This window comes from Corvus hawaiiensis, chromosome 30 (genome assembly GCF_020740725.1).
Source record: "Corvus hawaiiensis isolate bCorHaw1 chromosome 30, bCorHaw1.pri.cur, whole genome shotgun sequence".
Taxonomy (NCBI): Eukaryota; Metazoa; Chordata; class Aves; order Passeriformes; family Corvidae; genus Corvus; species Corvus hawaiiensis.
The window spans coordinates 20,470,713-20,492,158 of NC_063242.1; the positions used below are offsets into that span (position 1 = coordinate 20,470,713).

A 21,446-nucleotide genomic window follows, 5' to 3' on the forward strand; every position below is an offset into this window, starting at 1 on the left:
GCACGTCTGCAGGGGTTCTCCTGGCAGCTGCTTAACCAACTTGCTGAAGTACAGCGTTGGCAGCTACTGCTCACTGCAGCTCTGCCTCTTGCTATTAAATACAGCACCACTGATCGCATGAAATGGAGTCAACGCTTTCTAATAAAAAATTAGATAAATTTAAATGTCAAAATTACTAACCTCCAGCGACAAGATGACCGTAATCTGGTCCTTCTTGGTTCCCCCCAGTCCCGCCACTTTCCTGGAGATATTGCTCATTTGTTTGTTGATCAGTTTTTCAAAAGAACATTTAAAAAACACATGGTTATAAGCCTCAGTTGCAAACTGGACTAATCTCATTTGCTCTCTAAAAATCTACAGCTAGCTTATTCCTGCATACATTTTTCATCAGCCATCACTTTGAATATTCATGACCTCTTACTCCATGACCACATTTTAATTGCAGAGACATTTACATTCAGGGTCTCAGAGTGATTTTTGACTCCAAGAACAACAAAAGCAGGCTTGGTGGGAGGGTGACCAGCCAGTTGAGGATTTGGGAGGAGCACAGTGGTGTCTTCAATGTCACCGACTTGGAAGGTACATGCTGAGCAAGCAAAACCATTAGCAGAGCATAACCTGCTGGCTTTGGGAGGCACATGTTGGAAAGCACCAGTGGCAAAGCTCCTCACCCTCCACACCCAGCCTGTGCAGAGGCTGCAGGCAGTGTGGGCCCTGCCAGCACTGGCGGGACACTTTTGGGGCTGCTGATGCTCCTGGCCAGGCAAACTTGGGCTGCTTGCTTGCCAAGCAGCAGGGAAAGGAGCTGCACCTCCACCCAGCTCCAGCCTGCACTGGAACGTAAGCCCACATGCACAGATGGAGGCCAGCAGGGCAGGTCTGGATGTGGGAGTACCTTTGGGCAGAACAGAGCGTGTAGACACATCCCCGGGAACACTGCGGAGGCCCCAGAAAGTGCAGCTCCACCCGGATGCCCAGGGAGGATTTGTGCAGCAGTCTCTGAAGAATCCCATTACCTTGCACTGGCACCCACATACTCTCAAACCCATGGGGACTGGCATCTTTTTGGACATCACAACTTTCATCACTTCTGACGGTTTGAAGATCTGCTAAAAATATTTATTTCCCTGGGTTTTAGCTTTCCGACTTTCATGCAGACTAACAACCAAATTGTGGGCAGTAAGAGCAAGCATTTGTTTATTTTGTAAGAGGACTTCTTGCTGCTAATTGAAAACAAGCATTTTCAATGAGGCAGCTGTTTCAGTACTGTGAATAGACAGATCAGCATCACATTGAAGATCTAATAACCCGCTAATGAACCTCAATTTTTGGAGCCCCCTCCCTCACTCATTTTTATATTTCAGTAATTCCAAACCATTGATATGTGCTGCCAGTTATTTAATTATATCCTCTGACATCTTTTAATACAATCCAGAAAAAATGTAACTTGCTTTGTTTAGTTATCAGACTATTAAAAACCTTGTTACATGTATCTAACAGTTTCTTTTTTTCTTTTCTTAAATAAATAGCAAAGTGAATGGAATGCCAGCACCATTGTGTTCATAGAAATTTCCATACTAGGATGATCACACAGTCATATTCTGTAACAGTGCATAAAAAGACACCTTGGAGGAAAGGTGGTGGTTGCTGGTGCATCAACCTGTGAGCGGTCTGTGCATCGGCAGCGGGATGTGGTGCCTCTGCAAAATCTCACAGGCCTGGAGCCGGTGCCTGCTGAAGTGGCCTCAGTGTGACTCTGCAAGAGAGCAGCTCGCAGGACATCTAACGCAGGGCGCAGGGCGCGGATTTCCTGCCTGCCACCAAGGGCCACACAGCCGGCGGGTAACCCAAGGGGCTGGCCATGTCTCTCTCTAGGCAGAAGAACAATGGCTTGAAACGAGGGAAATGAGCAACATGAAAACCAAACAGGCTGACTAATGCTCAGCAAGGCAGGGGCTTGGAGAGTCAAAGCTGCCAACTCCTTAATCAAGAGGGAATTATGCAAGTTACAGTGAAGGTTACAGAACCAGCTGTCATTTTTTGATGGGTTTCCCTGGGCTGAGCTGGTGTTATTTTCACATCTGACCAACAGCTTCTCTTCCAGCTGGGACAAAGCTTAAAAGGGACAGTGCTGAAGGAATAGCAGCTATATGCACCACACCAGAAGATCCCTCAACAGCCTCTGCTGCCTTTAACTCACTCCACTCTGTGCAGGCAGAGTGCCCCAGTGCTCTCTTTGCCCCTCCATACACTGGAGTGCAGTGCAATCCCACCTCTCTGCTTCTGTTAGCTTAAACCAGACCCTTGTTATTTTAAACAGGAGTTTATTGTATTTAATACATTATAAAATCTGAAAAAATTGTAGGAAAGCAGCAGATTCAAACCAGAGCATCTCTACCAAATATTAATTATTCTGGCCCCCTTTGAAAAACACAAAACAAAACAACAAAAAAACTCATTCAAAAGAAAAGTTAACCTTTCACATCTGTGAGGGCAGACAAAAAGTGTGCGACTTCTGTACAAACTACATTTAAAATTTCAGCTTTCCAATGCAATGGATGGTCGTCTCCTGAACACCTGCCCATCCACCTCTAAAAAAGACAGACATAAACCTCCATATGCAAATAAAATTGAGTCAAGGTGTGTACACATTAAAAAGTGGATGGCTGTTTGGCAGTGGAAAATGGGTGAAGAGTAGCCTATGAATCCCCCCCTGGCAATGGCTTGTACACCGTTAAGTGGGCCCGGGAAGGGCCTAGGACACTTAATGGCCATCACAGCGCCAACCTCATCTACCACATTTTGTCATTGCATTTCCTACCCTTTGACATATACATACATATATATATGTACAGACATACATATACATACATATTTTTTTATGTGTGTGTGTGTTTTCTTTATACCTTGAGGTTACTATTATTCTCACTACTATTCCAAGTGTTCCCATATGAATTCAGGTGTGGTCTCTATATTTGATATAAATGTGTCTTTTATTCAATTTTAGTTCCAGGACTTGTTTGGAGTCCAAACTGCACATGAAATGTCCCATTTTTTCTTTCCTCTTTTTTTTTCCTTTTTTTTTTTTTTTTTTTTTTTTTTGCATAAAGAAACATGTCCATTTTAGTCCAGAGGCTCTTGCTTTATTCGAATGACAGAGGGTGCACGAGATGTCCTTCTGAGTTCTCGTCTCAGTACGTATTCACTGAATTGGGAAGAGTCCACCCCACCTCCACATGAGCCAACAATCTCAAACCCTCTTTGCTGTAACCTCTCAAGTACCTGCAAAAAAGAGGAAACAAACACCAATGTATAAGTAAATAAACAGATGATTTGCTGTCCAATGATAATAGCTGCTGTTTTCAAATGGATTCAGCCAGGGAAAAAAAAAAGTGGTTACATAGATTAACTGTACTAGATTGATTTCTGCTGACTATGGCCACTGAGCAGTGAAAAAGAAAAAAATGAAGAAAAATTTATTTTATTTTTTTAGTACTGCCAACAAATCCAGTCTTTCTCTGGCCACAGAAGCATTTCTAGAAAAACACGTTCTCTGCTTCATAGAATTTACAATACAAAAGGGCAAATACAGGATTGCACAACAGATGCTGAGGAAACACCTCAACTAAATGGTGACAATGTAGATAACACAGTCATAATTTCAGAAAACCTACCATGATATTTACTAGAGACTTAAAAACCAACTCTTTGTTACTTTTATCATCATCTTCATCTGTTCTGGGCTTCCTTTGCCTCACCTGTGAAGGAGACTCTTCCTGGGATTTACCAGGGTCAGCCTGACAGGCACCAGCCCCAAGGAAGGGGCTGATGCTCCTGGACCCCAGAGGATGTGGGACCCTCCATTCAGCATGACCAGACCTCACAAGGGTTGTGCTGGAATCAGGTCCCTACCAAAGCTTTCCCTGCTATTTCACCAGTTGTCAAATTGGCTTGCATGGGTGCTGGGACAACACTGGCAAGTAGCACAGCACAAGGCTGCAAAGAACTAGGGTGGGAGGAGAAGTAAGCTGAGGTTTAAAAATGCTTCAAAGAAGACATGCCATGTCTCTACATAAAATGCTTCAGGTTGGCAAATGTCTTTCCAAAGTTCCTGAGCATGGCTAATTGCACTTCAGACATATCAAAAAGGAAGGGGTAGGAAAAGAGACTTGGAAACAGCGATCAAAACACACGTGCAATTTTTGTTTACCCTGACCTTTAGCTTTTAACTATATGCCAAAATCCCCTGCCCCTGCCCAAATGTGTTGGTGCAACTTGCTGAAAAACAGAACAGGAGAACTTGGGTCCTGAGAAAAATGTGGTGGAGTCAGCTCTGGAAACGCTCAGCCCTGAACAAACCATTTGGTCTGTACGTCACTCTTCAGGTCTATGGGTAGTCCTTGTCCTGTCTCCCATTTTTGTTAGTACTGGGAGATGCTTATGTCTTCCTGTTATCAGTGTGGGATCATTACCACTCTTGAAGCCTGTACATATTTTGCCACTCTGACTCAGGTTTTTCACATCAGTAAACATGCTTTGTAATTCTTATTTATGCAACAAAAATGTAAGCATCAGAATAAGTGACAAAGTGCTGAAGGATGCAACTGCCTTGATAACTATCACATGATGTGGCTAAAGAACCGTCCTTGAAGCTCCTTTTCAGTTGTAATCTGACATCTAAGGCTGTCCTAAATTTGCATTAATCTCTATGACAAAACAATTTTGATGTTTCAGCATGAGAGTCAAGGCTGGTAAGGGACAATTGTCCAAGCATAACATGGGTTAGATAGGTCTAGATATGTCTGTCTAGACCCTTGTGTTAAGTGCTAGCACAAGTGAAGTGCCTGGCCAGCCTTCAGTGCATGCCCCAGTGCTCAGCTTGCTTCATCTGGAGAAAAAGAGGCTCAGGGGTGACCTACAACTACCTGAAAGGAGGCTGAAGCAAGGTGGGTGATGGGCTCTTCTACCAGGAAACCAGCGACAGGACAAGAGGAAATGGCTTCAAGATGCACCAGGGGATATTCAGGTTGGACATCAGAAAGAATTTCTTCACTATGAGGGTGGTTAAGCATTGGAATGGACTACCCAGGGCAGTGGTGGAGTCAGCATCCCTGGAAATGTTCAAGAAATGACTGGATGTACACTTAGTGCTGTGGTTTAGTTGATGTGGCGGTGTCTGATCAGAGGCTGAACTCGGTGATCTTGGAGATCTTTTCCGGCCTTAATGACTCTGTGATTCTCTACCTGGACAGTGGGACCTGGCAGATGAAGAGATGCCAAGCTCAGCTTGCTGTTCTGTGTAAGAATTCACTCATGAGTCTGCAGCATGTAGGAGGTGTGTTTAAACCAAACAGCATCAATTGTGCTATTGATGATTCCAGATGGCAAGTGCTGGCTATGCAGGATGTGCTAACTATGTGCAGGCAGGTGTCTGAGGTTGGTTGCTTTTAACCAACAAAGGATAAAACATATAACACTAACACTGAAGTTTATTATAATTATTCCAGGAACTACCTGCATTTGTCTCCTGGATTTTTTCTTATCCATTTCATAACAGCTACTGATTTTAGACATTGCTACATTGAATCATGGAATACTTTGGGTTGAAAGGGACCTTTAAAGAGCATCTAGTTCAACCCTCCTGCAGTGGGCAGGGACATCTTTCACTAAATCAGGCTGCTCAGAGCCCTGTCCAGCCGGACCCTTGAATATTCCATGGATGGGGCATCCACCACCTCTCTGGGCAACCTGTTCCAGTGTTTCACCACCCTCACTGAAAAATTTTCCTCCTTTTATCTAGTACAAATCTGCCCTATTTTCGTTTAAAATCATTACTCCTTGTCCTATCGATCGCAACAGGCCTCTACTATGCCCCAAAAAATTAGGAAAAAATATTGAAAGTGAAAGTGAAGGGTCTTCCCTGAGACCACAGAAAATTCTAACACTACTGTAGCTTGTTTGCAAAGAGATTTGGTGATACGTGAATTAAATGGAGAAAGACAACTTGACGCGCAGAAGTAAATCACTTGCTTAAAGCCTCCAGCTGATTCTGCTCACCAAAACGCTCCAGTGACATGGAAGAGGGGCAGCCCACTGGCACGTGGCCAGCAGCTCCCTTTCAAAAAATGCACGTGACTTCCTACCTGAACTGAGTTGAGGTGACAGTATCCGTTCAGCGGAAATCGGATGACGTGTGTAGAGTCGTGGTTCCAGCCGGCGTTGACAGAGTTACACATCACATCACCGATCTCTGGGAACACTTCCTCTATCAATGACTTATCTCCACTCAGGGTAATCCTCTCGCCAAGATCTGGGGCAACTCGCACCACCAGGCACTCGCAGGACTTTGAGAAGCGGCCACTCTCCCGGTCCTGTTTCCACCGTTCCATCTCTCCTAGCATGGGCTGAAGCTGAAAATACTTTGCTTCTTCATATAACAAGCTGTAGTCCTGAAAGACACATACATTACTGTGCACAATTAAGAGAGGCATTGCTAATGTGGTGCTTAAGGTATATGGTTATTCAGGCCAACGCTGCTCTAGGTCTGGAACCCTTCAGACAGAGCTCCTAATTACTGTGTAGGAAGGTGTAATAAAATAACAGTACAAGCAAAAAATAACCATCAGCCACTTGAAACAGACTGAGTATAGCAGCAATTTTAAGAGTAGAGAAAGGCTATGCTTGCTCAATTCCCTGCTTGCTCGATTCTCTTCTGAAAAAAAACCCCCACTTTTCCCCATATTTTATCCCCACAGTGATGTCATATAATAATGATCTCATTGAACAGATGGAACAGAATTCAATCAGGATTCAGAAAATTCATCACTAGGATCCATTGCATCTTACAGCAATACTAGCAGGCATTGTAACAGGTATAAGAATGTAAATGAGGGAGCCTGCAATGGTTGTTAGTGTAAAATGATTCAGATATTTGCATAATGTTTGCACATATTAGTGCATTTTAAAAATTAAGTATTTTTTAATACTTCCCTATTTTGCCACTAGTATTGTTTACTACATCATCTCAAATGCCAGAGCACAGGGAATGCATTTCTAGGCATAGCCACTGCAGAAGTAATTTAGAACTGATGATGTGGAGTCTGCCTACTGCCATTTTTTAAATTTCAAAAAACATTAAAAAAAAATCTTGTTTTTCTAGGTGTAAGAGCATAAAACCATTTGGAAAATATTTATACAGAGAAAAGAGATACATGAGAATTAAGGAAGAGAGAGAAACAGAATGACAACAAGAGAAGCCTGCTAACAGTCAGTATGGTCCTGAATTTGAACTAGAAACCAAATACTTGATGAGGACACCTAAATCATGGTAAAAATACTGTTTACATTTCTTGTGTAACAAAAAAGTAATGTAATCTATGTATTTCTAAGAAACAAGAAACACTGTGCATTTTAATCACTGTTTTTTTGTACACCTTTAAGCATAACTGGGGAGGACACCCCTTTGAACATCACAGTTGGGTGAACTTGCCAGGAGTTACATTTTTAATTTCAGCACAGCTACAGTATATTTATGTGTTTAAAAGGCTCTACATATGTAATTTCTTAATATTGCATGAAAGGTGGCTTTTCCTTTTCCTGTATTTCTGATTACCTGCAGGACAAGTGCTGAGAGCAGCACAAAGCCATGCTAAGGCTTCAAAAGCAGGAAATGATGCTTATCTGCTAGCTCCAAACTCCCACATTATTAAGGGAGATCTACCCTTATCACGTATGGAGCAGCAAGGATGTGTCTACCGCAGATGATTCAAAGGTTGCTGAAATAAAGCTCTCGAACAAAACCTCACAGCTATTATGCCCCAAGTGCCTGAAAAACTGTCTCAGCTATGAGAGGCAAAGGACTGCATACCAGTGTGAACTGCTCCATGGCTGCTCAAATGCTCCATGCCTGCCTCATCACCCATCACCTCTCCTGTTCAATCCCAGTTGCTGCATTTCCTGCAGTGAACCAGGTGCACTGACGCGTGATCATTAAGCACAGATAAGGATCTGTTCTGATTGCAGACACCACATATACACCCTCATACCTACTAGTGGATAAACACCACATGGATTCTGAAGCTCTGCCTCTGTAGGCTTTGTCTGACAGTGAACTACCACTAATTCAATTTGTTACTAAAAACTAAGCTAAAAAAAAAAAAAAATAGCAGGCTCTTTATTAAAGTTTAAATAATAAACATAGAACTGTTCATTCCTGACTTCTCCAAAACTCCAAAATTAAACTTGCAGCATGCATTCAAGAGTCTGAGGGAGAAAAGATTCTATGACTTAATGCCCAAATATTACTATGTGTGCAGTTTATTTTGTCAATATTGTGATTCACACACCATTTTCTGAATTTCAGTGTGGGAGTGGAAACAGGAGCTGCTGCAATCACTAGGGAAGCATAAAAACGGATGAGAGGACAAGTAATCAGCAAAGCTCATGAGCAGTGAGTTGCAGATTGTAACATCACTTCTGTTTCCATCAGTATCCTACACTATTTAATTTCCCTAGGTCAAACCTGGCAAGGTTGCTTCATTACTGCTATAGCCAGGAGGGGAAAGTTTAATATTGATGCCACTCTAGGAAAGGAAGACACCACTTTAGCAACCCCGTTCTTACTTTTGTCATGTACCTGAAATCAAACACCATACCCTGCAAGTCCCCATTCCCTGTCCAGGCCTCTGTTTTGACTACACATCAGATTTTTGCTTTATCAAGATACATGCAAAATTCCAAGTGCCTTGAAATCTCACCTTGAAATCATCAGGAATGAGGAGTTTTGATGTCCTTAAGAAATTCAAGATATATCTGAACATCTGCCCATCTCTGTCGATGAAATAATGCTGCTTGAGACTGTCGAGGACAATGGGCTCCGTGCCATCGAAAAGCCGGCCAATTCTGGAGAGGAAACAAGAGACAAGGAGCAGAGTCAGACCAAGCTCACCTCAAGAGCTGCTCAAATGGCCCAATGCTACAAAACCCTCCTGTGCAAACTTCACTGAAGCAGCTCTGTGGCTTTGTTCCATAAGAAAAGGGATGGTTTCAAACCACTGTGTAAGCCATATATTTTCCGGCATGGCTTCATTTACTTCCAAACAGCACAGCTGGGCAGGTAGAAGGGAAGAAGCCAGGGCAGCAGCCTCTCCCACCCACCTCACTGCCCTAATCTGTATCTCATAAGATGACAAATTCTCAATTATTTTGGACACATCTTTTGACAGTCCCCTTCAGCACACCCCATCCCTTCTAGATGCTCCTACACCCTGAACTGACTCATTCTGCTTTCCAGAGCAATGCATAGGGAACTTGATTTAGTTTGGATACTAAATCTGGGTACCTGACGAATAGTTTGGTTTGGTTCTTTGCTTGGTTTTCACTTGTTTTTTAAACCCAGGTCACTTTTTGGATACCATTTACTGCAACCAACACTAGGGCAGGCACAGCTGAGGTGAGGGCAGCACATTGAGGTAATATAAAGAGGGGGGTACAGAGTTGATAACATTGCAATGTGAGGTAATGCTTTAATGTAAAAGTTAAATGCTTGTGGCAGGTATCAATCAGAACACTCAAATACTATAGAAAAATGTCTCAAGTTTTAGACACCACTCACTGACCACCAGAACCATGCAGCCACCTAGAGAGCCTCCCTCTGCTTGCCAACAGGTCTTGCAACATAAACCACTGGGCGCACATACATTTCTGGATGTGGGTCCCACAAACCAGCTTCAGTTAGAGCAATAGGAAGGGCTGAAAACTCCAAACAAAACTCTCAGAGTAACATGAAATAAATGTTTTGTTTCTGCACTGGGGCATTCGCAAAACACTCCTGAATCACAGGTGGTTTCCCAATAAAATGAGCAGGAGTGACTGGTAGGTCTGATTCTGTGTGCCTGTCCATATGTCTGTACATGCAATGTGGAAGTACTTTTCGACAACAAACAGTCATGGCACACTATTTTTGCTTTGTTTTAAAAGAAGTGAATGAACAATGAACACCCACCACCAGCAATAAAAAAAAGCCACCAAATACTCAGAGGTGATCAGCCCTCCTGGCTGCATGAAGCACCCCAGGCTGAGAGATGCCCCATCTATTGGCCAGCAGAAAGGGAAGTCCAGAGGGGTTCAAGAAGCAAAAGACAGAAGTGGCTCCCAGAGGGGGAGGCAGCAGGGCTTGCAGCAGGCTCTCAGGGAACTGCACAGGGGCAGGGTTCCAGGTGACCATACACTGTGTTGCATCAACAGCCAAATATCCTCCCTTTGAAAATGGCACAGGCAACCCAAATTGAGTTTGGAATGATGTCTGTGCCTGGAGCAGGTGTATATATGTATATATATAAGTTGTGAACAGAATACAAATCTCATCTATAGTTTCTCACCAGCTGGGAGGAGAGCAGGAAAGAAACAAAACTCCATTAACCCCAGCTGGCCATTTACAGTTCTGTAGTAAATGCCTGAATTAATTCAAGTTGCATGAAGTCTGTAGCATATAAGGAATTAAATGTATTTTGCATCATGATCAGGTACAGAACTTTTTTTTTTTCCAAGCCATCCCTTGAACTATTCAAGCTTTCTTCCTTGTCTCGGTTTTGGAGACAAAACTTCAGGAGGAAACACTCCAGAATGAGTGCCTCCTCCAAAGGGAAAAGGGCCTCCCCTTTTCCTCCACCAATAAGACAAGTGGGTCACAGCAGGTGAAAGTGGAAAAAAACCAAACAGTCTATTAACACCAAACAAAACAGGGTAGGACAGGATTAAAAAAACCCTCAAAATACAACAAATGCCCGGAGAGGGAACAGACACGCGGGCTCGGACCAGCTGGGGCCACCCCGCAGGCTCCCCGGACCGGCGAGCAGAGAAGGGAGGCAGTGAGGCAAGAGGAAGGAAAGGGAAAAAAGAACAAGAAAACAACCCAACAGAACCTTTTCCCAGCTATTCGGAGCACAAAGGAAACCCAGAAAAGCAGCACAGCGCTCCCTCCCGAGCCCTCCCGAGCCCAGAGCCCCCGGGCTGAGCCGTCCCACCGCCCCCTCGGGTCCGTGGCTCCGGCCCCGCCCCCGGGTCCATCCCAAAGGCGCAGCGTCCTTGGGCATCGAGCGGCCGGTTAAGGAATAAAGCGGCTTCGTAACATCACCCCAGGACATTCCTCAAGGACTTGTTACTGCCTGCCCCGCTGCTCAAAATTTAAGCTGCCACAGCCCATATAATACAGGCTCCTGTTCACTTGGTGGATGAGCCACATTTTATGTCTAATATGGAAGTACTCAGCATTTAGAATTAATTTTCCCTTATACTCAAGCATGTCATCTTCAAATTTATCATGGAATTCACACACAAAACATGTATTTGGCCAAGTCAGTCATTACTGAAATGTATAATTGTAATTGGTTTCTGCAGCATTTTCCTAGTTCTAAATTACTTATATAATTACATATTTTAAACCTCTAGGCTTTTTGTCTCCATTTTATTAATTGTTTAGAGAAGAGCAAGATAGTATCAGAGGATGGAGCCTTCTGACAAAACCATAATGCTGAGGAGAGTGCTCAGCCACTGGGAGTGCTACCTGGGATCTGAAAGGCTTTGGGAATGGGCTGGAAGTGTTAACAGACGGCACTGCCTTCGTGCTCTGCTGCCCTGCAGCAGCAGCAGCAGCAGCAACAGCAGCAAAATCCCAGGAACTGCAAAGTCCCAATTCCCTCCTGACTGCCCCCAAGGATCACTTTGCAATACACAACTGCTCTTTCACATATTAAAACAACATTGGAAGGGTAGAACCCTGGCAGAGAGACTTCTGTAAACAAAATTAAAACTTTTTTCCTTTTCAGATGGAAAAAATTTTGATTCCAGCTTCCTTCATATGGCCTTCAGGGAAAAACTTAAGAATCTATGAAATCCAACTCTGGTGACACGGTCCTGCTCCTAATCTGCATTTGCTACACCCATCAGGAGAGGAGACTGGGCTATGCCAGGATCTGAGGAAAAAGCAGCATCCTCACCTTTGCACTTTTGGGTTCCCGGGGGCACAGTGGGAAGCTCTCTCTCATGCCTCACTTGTCACCTCCTCTGTACAATACAACTTGATAACCATCCTCCCTGCCACCCATAGCTCTGCTGGCATTCCCACTTGGTCCTACACTGGGATTACGATGCTTAAGAGACACCAGTTTGGTGGCATAAGAAGGGACTGGTAAGTCAATATAATTCACTTCCCAAGAAAACCTGAAAGATGTTTATCCCCATCTCCTTCTTGACAATGTTGGCTGATGATTGGCAAAGATACCTTTTTTTTAAAATGACAAATACATAAGAGCTGAATGGAGTTTCGAAACAGGAAAGCGCTTTGAAGGAGGCTTGTAAAATAAGATGATAATTATATGCAGAATTAGCCAAATACCAAGGGTAAAGGATAAGAAACTGTAGTCCATTTACAAGAAAATGTGCTTCTGAAATATTTAATTAAAACTAACAGGCTGGAATTTTCCATATATCAGGAAAATTAATGTCCCATGGGTTGAAAGTGCGACCTCCAATGGGTAATAATTAATGTCTGTGGCTTTAAGTATCATATTCCACTGTCAGAAATCGAATGCTTTGAGGGCTGAAAATATAACCAGCGGAAAACCCTGCTTCCATCAGAGAACTTGGTTTTACTTTAAGGACACAAACCAGGTATAGCTACAAGTTCTTGTTTACTGGAGAGCAAACAAGAGGGAATGGAAAAGATCATTGTTTTAAATCCACAAAATACTATAGGGATGGATCTTTCTTCCCACAGATCAGCATTCCCATAACAGTATTTCTAGACCAAAAAGCTAGCACAGGAAGATGACACTTTTTGCAGGATTTCTCAAATTCTTCAGAAAAAAGTCCTGCTTGTGAAGTATAAAAATATACTCAATCTGCAGCAAAACTGTATATATAGTCTGTTTATAACCTTGCTCTTACATTGTATAAATATTTATATATATTGTTATTATACACATAAAGAGAAAGGACTTCACTTTAGTATATTCTGCCTCAGCTGAGAATGTGGGAAAGCAGCAATAATTAGGAACAAGATGGCCAATACTAATTAAACAAGTCAACCGTTGCAAAACTCTCTTAATGCCAAGAAAAATGACGGAGTTCTGCAGATTATTTTAATGGCTTCACTGGATAGAGCTAAAATTCTTCCCTTCTGTAACCAAAAGGATACAGGGAACATGGAAAAGCTTTGAAAGCCTTGATGTTTGGAAACATGGAGAATATTACGTCACTTTCAAACTAAGGTAGAAATAAACCTTTTACTTGTCTGAGAAAATGCAGGTTTCTAGCAATTGAATATATTCAGTATGTTATTCCTCATATTAACGTCTTTATCAGAGGACACTACAAACTCAAAACTAACTGAAAATCTTTTGCAATAAACTACTTTCAACAGTTCTGAGCTCTCAGATTTCCCTTTTCCCCATGTTTTTCACAAAATAACAAAAAGAGCAGAAAACTGGTGTGAAGTCCTTTTCTTAACCCATCAGAGGGGACTGTGCAGCAGGAGGAGCATCAGTGATGCCCTGGAACCTGCAATCCCACACCGATGGCAAGGCAAGTAACTGCCTGGATTTCACTGACGGCGGATATTCAGCAGCTGGCGAAGAGCAAAATACTCATGAAAATATATCTCTCTCCCTCCAGTTATAAAACACATGGCAAAGTAAAGGTATTTTATTTGAAATCTTACTCATCTGGTTGGATCCACTGTTTCAAAGTGATTAGGGGCTTGGTCCTTAAAAGTAAAGTGCGAGTTTTATTATCACATCATTATATTTATGTGGCTAATGGGAATGCTTATTTAACACTCTGGAGTGTGTGGAGATTGAGCTGGAACAGGCTTTTACTTTTTTTTTTCTCTGCAACTTTTAGTCCGAGCTGTCCTTATTAATTTCTTTTCATTTTCTTTCACTGAGTGCTCAAAGGCAATTTGCATAAGAGCCCATTATAAATTAGATCTGTTTAATGGTATGCTCATCTCATGGCTATTTAATTTTACTTCCTCGTATGTCTAAATTATATAGTTTTGCACTGTCCCCTAGCAGCTAGCACAGTTGAAGAGGTGTCCATACCAGCGAGAAATGTTATCCTACCCAAGTGGAGAATGATGAGGATTCTATTCTTTTTTTCCAGAGGATCACTTTGACAATATCAACCTGCTTTTCTTTTTTGAAGAACTTACATCATTTGAATCCATAGAGACTGAATACATAGCAACCTTTATAACTCTGCATAACAAAAGTTGGCTTATAAACATAACAGAATACATTTGCAATTTTCAGGAACATATATTACGAAAACCGCATTTTAACCAAATACCCAGTTGTAATCTCTTGCTCTCAGTGCTATTATAATTTGTTCTTATCTTTTTCTTCTTACATTTAATTTAAGGTTTCATGTCAGTGAGTCTCAGGAATTCCTTAGCACATACAGTTCCTACATTATGAGAAGGTGCATGAATACAATGATTTTAAAGCAAAGGTAACAGGGGAAAAATGCATTAAAACCTAAAATCTCATTAAACCTTCTATAGAAAAAGTATTTATATAAGAGCCAAAATGACAGAGAAGAAGAATGTACAGGAGGAGGTATTGAAACACCAGTTCTTACAAGGTTTAAAAAAAAAAAGTTACATGGCATTTTAAAGAACAGATAAATGCCAAATACTGAGTAAAAGGATGTCAAACCTTTGTGGAAATATTTGCTAAAGATTAAAGAACTGAATCATTTACATGGAGAAGATTTCAAACATCTTAAGATTGTTACTTCAGCATGACAGTGAAAGAAAAGGTAGGGGCAAGCTCAGAGGGCTCATAAAGCATTTAGAAGGAAGTGAGATAGATAAAAAGTGGTGAATAATCTTAAAGGCAGAGCAAAGCATGTGAGGAGCAGATGGGAAGGATCTGAAATGATGAGTGACATGGTACCATCAGGGAATGCATCAGAGACAAAAAAAAAAAAAAAAAGAAGAGAGAGAAGAGAGAGAAACATGGGATTTGCTACAACCTGCCTGATCAGAGGCAGCATCAGGAGCAGAGATGAAAGCAAATCAGGCATATTACAAAATGAACTAATAGTCATTGGCTCTAATCCAGGGGGACAAACTGACACATTAACTGGAAAAGTATAAATTGCACAACATCGTGTAGTCATGTTGCAGGAATGCTACTGACATGAGAGCAAACTACGTCTTTCTACGCCACAGATGAGCGTGGAGAATGCGAGACGTGTATCGAAATGACAGCGGAACAAACATGGATACATGGGTCACAGGGTGCATGAAAAAATGGACGGCCAAGGCTGCACAAGTCAGTAGAAGCACCCCTACCTCTGTTTGCCTGAAAAGGAAGCTTTTCCAAAATAAAATAAAACCTGTGTTTCCCCTGCCCAACAGTTGACCTAGCTACCTAGGAGATTCACACCAGAACTAATGATTACACCATGAAATTGAGCTAAGACAACAACTCCCCTGGTGTACAGAACGTACTGGTTGACAGTCAGTCACCCTGGTGGGTGCAGGGTGCCTGGATGTTCGACAGAAGCCAGTCCAAAAATGTAGTCTCTGTCCCAGCCTTCTCCTGGGATGTTCAAACCCTCATTCCCAAACTCAGGACCATCATCTACCCAGACACAACTGGCACTTGTAGAAATGCTGACATTTTAGAATAGAAAGGAATAAATAGCTGGGATGGGATGTTGAGAGCTGCTGACTCATGACCAGAGAACTGTATATGCAGGTAGATGGAAACGATCTCCCACATTGCACGATGGCAACAAGGGTGAGGCCAGGAGTGCACTACCCCAGACCGTGGATGGGCCAGGGAGTTTCTGTTTACCATATTCCTTCTGTCTCTGCTCTGGTATACCAGAGAGATGCAGACTGATAAGAAGAACAGGCTGAAACCCTAATCTGCATTTTTTCACACGAGGCTGGGCAGGTAAGTGTTTTAAAAGCAATTGCAATACCATGTCAGCCAAACCTCCTGAATCTCTAGGTTGCATTACAGGCTTCAGATGTGGCTGAGAGGGGTCTATCCTCTGCTCACCAGCTGGTGTCCCACTCCAGACCAGGATCTTTATCCCCACAAATCCCATCACTTTTCAGAAAGTGACGTTCCTCCATCTGACAGACACTGAAGAGCTGGACTCAATGATCCTTGTGGATCTCTTCCATCTCAGAATATTCTGTGACTGAATACATCCTTGACCCTCAGTTTTGCTTGTCTTCAGATACCAAACACACCCTCAAGCCCTTTTGCTACCACACAGATATGTTTCCAGAAACCTTAAGCCTTGCAATCCCCAAATAGGTTGTTCCTTCAGCCAACCTACTGTCTACAGACCAGTGCCACAGCCCCTCTCTTTCTCTAGCACTTTGAGACACCTCTGGGACCAGCCAGCACCCTGACTGACCCACCTGCCAAATCATGGAGACTCAGAGCAGGGCAGGAGGGTGCATATACCTGCCATCATCCCTCTCATCACAGGGGGCAATTTGCTCTAGGTATTTGTGAGGCCATCAGGCAATAAGGAACTACACATGGCCTTCCCTGCACACCTTGGTGGTCCATAGCCACACCTTGACCACCAGTATTTTAGTCCTTAAAATGCCGTCTCTGCTCTTCTTTCTTTTCAGGCTTGTGCATGCACTGGATATACTGAAGAACAGTCTACAAGCCTTTAAGCCCCACATCTCCTACAGTGTTTGGTATCTTGCAAGTAAAAAAACTTTAAAAACTTTCTAGTTTTCCAGAGCATATCAAAACCACTTTTCCTAAAATCACTTAAACCAATGAAATGTTAAATCAATTATTCATGCAAATACTTTTGCCATCTCTGTTTTTTGTAACCAAGTTTTCTTGGCAATGATAACATTTCACAGAAAAATTAACAAATACTCTCTTTGCTTGCCAAGATAATTTTACTAAGCTTGAATCCGATTCCATTGAGGTATGTTATTTGTTTTATCTTGAGGGAAGCTGCCTATTAAGTTAGTAGCAACCGTGTCCTTTTGCTTGTGATATGGTTATTACTGAGCTATCAGGAGTACCTTTAAGTTATTAGGGTGCAATGGCAAATTAAGTACTTTGCGTCATAATTAGCTAATGACTTTTGAATTATATTTTAATCATGTTTAAGATGGTCAGGTTGGCTGTGAGTACAGATAATGGAGGATAGGAGCAGAAGAGGAGTGTTTATCATTCAATACCAAAAGCCAGAAAGTAGGTAAACCGGTGGATGCACAACATCCCAAAGGCCATGATAATCTATATATTCAGAACACGGAACTCCTTCACAGGCAGCAATGTGAAAAAGTGGAACTTGTGTCTTAGGATCACATTTGAGTAAAAAGCAAAAATATATTCGTTTCAACTCAGTCTCCTTTGAGCCTGTCAACTTTTTTTTTTTTTAAATAAAAAGATTGTTAACAATACCCATCTTCAAATCCCTGTTGATAAACCTCTTCATGTGGATTCCACAAAGAGAGGACACTGTTAAAGCAGCTTGGTAAAAGCTACCAGAACCATTTCCCTTTCAAAACTCATGATGTTCAAAAAAACCCCAAACAACCAAAAAAAAACCTTCTCAGAATGGGGAAAATCCTTTGATGTATTCCTTTGTATATCAAGTTTGCCCCTCAGCTTTCATGAATTTCATTCAAACCTCTATTAGCTCTCACTACTTCTTCTGTATCCTTGAGAAGACTCAGCATCAAAATTCCACATACAAATCACTGGAAATTAGGAAACACTCTGAGACTCTCCATGAAATGCCTTCAAAAAGTAGCAGCAAAACAAGTTCTGGATCCAAACCCAACAGAGACCCCACTTCAGCACGTTTGTGCTTTGTAGAAGCTCTAAGGTGTTGCTAATTCTGCCCCTTTCCAGGATGTTACATTGAGAACCAGGCATCACACTTCATATGCCTGGAACCTCTTTCCCTATGAATGACAAACATGGCAATGAAACCGTAATGAATTAAGCTTTCCATTATCTTCACAACTTTCACTACTCAGCCAGAAATCACTTCTATGTTGTTTTGTTAACTGCTGCCTTCTCTAAGAGAAGGGACAACACGTTTCCATAGACAGAACAAGAACACACTTGCCTTTCCCTTCACAAGAGTTGCACAAGTTCCTCCTGCATTGCAGCCCATAAAGGCAGGAGACAGCACAATTAACCTCTGTGTGCTCTATGGGGGATCCACAGGGACTGCTTCCTGAGAGAAAGAGGCCACCACTACATTAAAGCCTAAGTAAAAGCTTTCCATTAATGAATAAAATTCAGACGGACAAAGTGCTTCTAAAACTTTTAGATGTTAACTATGTCTGTGCCTGTGTCCCCAGAAAACACCACCCCTCAGAGCCCAGAATGAAGTATTCCCAAACATCCTTGTTCTTCTGCTTTCAATAAATACCCATGAAAATCACATAAAAACTTTGTAACATCCTTCTTAAGTGCAGTTCATGCAGAGGACAACAATTTGCTGCTGTTAGCTTGTGCAGCAGAAGCCTGTAAAACAGATTACCAGGTCTCAACCCTGCTGCTGAATTTGGGCTTGGACTGTCAGAAGGCAAATTTGATAGGGAAGGTGGAAAAGATGTTCGCTCTGCTTTTTAAAATCCCTACAAAAATAGACAAAGGAGAAAAAAATACACATACAAAGAATACTATTAAGGTAGTCAAAACTAGCTTAACAAATTAAGATATGTGAGATATTAGAGATGCTCTTGCAACTCACATTTGCAAACCTCCCTCTGTGTGGAAGATTTTAGACTATGTCTTTAATGATCTAATGAAGCAAGAAGGTATCAGACTAAGGAACGTTGTTAAGAAAGCATGCAAGAATGAATCTTCAGAACAGGGCTCGAAGAATACGCACAAAATGCAGCCCAAGGGTCGCATGCTGAACTGAGGAGGAGCAGGAGATGCTGATGACATGTTTAGTAAATAAGCAACACATCTCTATGCATAGAGGCAGGCAAATGTATTGGAGATGGTATTATTACACACATACCATGAAACTACAAAGAAAGGTCACCCAAATAATGTTCTTTTCCTATGAAGCTTACTTTAATTGTAATGAGAGAAGCTGGAAGGCCAGCTATCCAATAGCACATTTATTATACTTCTCTCAAATATTTGTGTTTTCCTTTACTACTTACTTAGCACACCTGCTCAGAGATTCCTCTACCTAGACTGAAAGCAGTACTTTCAGGCTAACATCCTAGATTTCAAATTCTTCTAGAAGGGCAATCCATGTAGCATGGAGCATACAAAACAGAGGCAAGGAAGAGATATGTGTTACGAGCACAGAATTTAGTATGAGAAACACAGGACCGTACGCTGCTCTTTTTTTGATTAACTCTAACTCACATAAAATACAATTACATTGCTGTGATTCCTGGTGTGGACACCCACAAGTGCCTATATAAAGAAACGTGTTTATACCCGTATAACTCATTCCCAGATATTTACATGTTTAATCACTTCCATGCTAGAGGTTGAAACGATTTATGCACTTCAGTAACTAGAAAAATCACACCATTAACCAAATCAGTTCATACAAAACCTGTGCGCTAATCAGTTAAGAGGACAGGAAAGTCCACCTAAAACATCGTAGACAGTGGCTCTGAGCAATAAATAATGCTCATTGCACAGGTTAGAAATGCCAAAGCCACACCTGAACATTTTGCTGGTGGTGGGGTGATAAAAAAACACACAGATAACATTATTTCCATTGACAGACTTTACATATACAAAACAGTGGCTTTATTGTTTATTAAATTAGATGCTGCCGTGGTGTAATCATCCCTGCAGCCATACCAAGCCCAACAGCAGGTCAAATGCAATCCTGTGGAGGAGGTAGCGAGAGGAGAAGGGAAGAGAACTGAGACTCAGCATAGAAGTAATACAGCCCCATAAACTAGTGGTGCAAGCAATAATTAATCCATGGATGTGAAAACAGACACCATAACTGTAGAGAGCAAAACCTACAAAAACACCACATGACAAAAGTAAATGTTACAACATGGTTCCTTTAATAAACAACATCCAGGATGTGATTCAGCTGCCTGTTACCACTTCAGATACTCTAGGGCATCCCAAAATGCTGGGTGATGGCACAGGGACACTACTGCAGGCTTGTGCCCTGCTGGAGCAGCCACAGAGTCTGGGCAGGAACTGCATGCAGGCATTAGCTTCCCATGTCAAGGTGAGTGTAAACCACTCACAAAAATGACCAGAAACTAACTGTACCAAAATTCATATATTAAACAAAATCCAACACAATTTTTCCTGGGCACTAATTTCACTAAAAAAAAAAAAAAAAAAAAAAAAATCAGGGTCTATTAAATAAAAAAATCTGCAGATATATATGATATTAAATCCAAAGCAATAGTTTGTAGTGCTCCTAAATTGTGTAGGAATTGGTACCATTTTTAATTTAAGAGCTCTTTTACCCTGTAACTCCTGTTACTCTCACACAGAGGAGCTGACTGGTCTTAGCTTCTTCCTGAGCTACAGCTCAGGAAATCAGAAGAGTGACATCCAAAGTCATATTACACTGCAAAGTGTGTTAGGAGCCCTGCTTCCTAAGTGCAGGCAGTCAGCCTCAAGTATTCTAGCAGGATGTTGAAGTGGGCTGACTGCAGGATCAAGCTACAGCCCATGGGCAGAGAGAGACTGCCACGAAGGGCAGCCCACCCACACGGGGCTGGGTCTTGCTCCATGCACACCTTGTGCACCACTGCAGCAGCGACCAGGCACCCGAAAGATTGCGACAGCTCTGCCACGCAGCAACTCATAAATCCTGAATGCAGGCAGACAGGTGGGAAATGATCTGTGGAGAAACACTCAGACAAGCATAACTCCATCAGTCTGGAGGATTTACAACAGTGAGGATGTATGTCTTACATCCATTGTGATCTTTCCTGGTGGAAACCAGCACAAGCCAACAGTCACAATCTTCCTGTGGTGATTTCAGGCCCTTAATAAACAAGAAGATGCCTACCAAGCTGAGCACTGCTTTTAAACTAGTAGAAATATGCTGATGATGAAGCAAACTATGGCTTGAGTTTGTAGGTTTTCATTATTTCGTTCACTTAACTGTGAAGCTTCTCTCTAAAAAGAGCAAAATATAACTACACTTGGATTAATAGAAGGGGAAAAGCACATTTCCTAAGGGTCTCTCCATACCGCATCTGCCCTTTTCCTCAGATGCTGGTAACACCACACAACCCTCATATCAATAAATTAAATTGCAGCTTGCACTAATACTGAAAAAAAACCTGATCAAGAACCAACACAGGTACATGTGCCAAAAGACAAGGATTCCCTTAACAACAAGAAAAAAAAAAAAAAAGCTAAGAATTTACAGAGAAAAATACTGAATTTCAAACCTACAGTTTTTTAGAACAA

At 42.0% G+C, this 21,446-nt stretch overlaps 1 protein-coding gene across 4 annotated transcripts in view; it reads right to left on the minus strand.

Moving 5' to 3' along the window:
• Positions 1-1,180: 1,180 nt before the first annotated feature.
• Positions 1,181-21,446, minus strand: part of KCTD1 (potassium channel tetramerization domain containing 1) — a 69,348-nt gene continuing 49,082 nt past the window's right edge. For 3 of the 4 annotated variants that reach the window (XM_048289449.1, XM_048289448.1, XM_048289450.1), the window contains exons 3-5: positions 8,757-8,901; positions 6,144-6,449; positions 2,308-3,282 (exon numbers count right to left, since the gene is read on the minus strand). In XM_048289449.1, coding sequence (XP_048145406.1) covers positions 3,124-3,282; positions 6,144-6,449; positions 8,757-8,901 — 610 coding nt within the window. In that variant the 3' untranslated portion in view covers positions 2,308-3,123. Of the gene's footprint in view, positions 3,283-6,143; positions 6,450-8,756; positions 8,902-21,446 lie in introns of all 4 variants that reach the window. The other variant, XM_048289447.1, reaches the window with a different exon arrangement.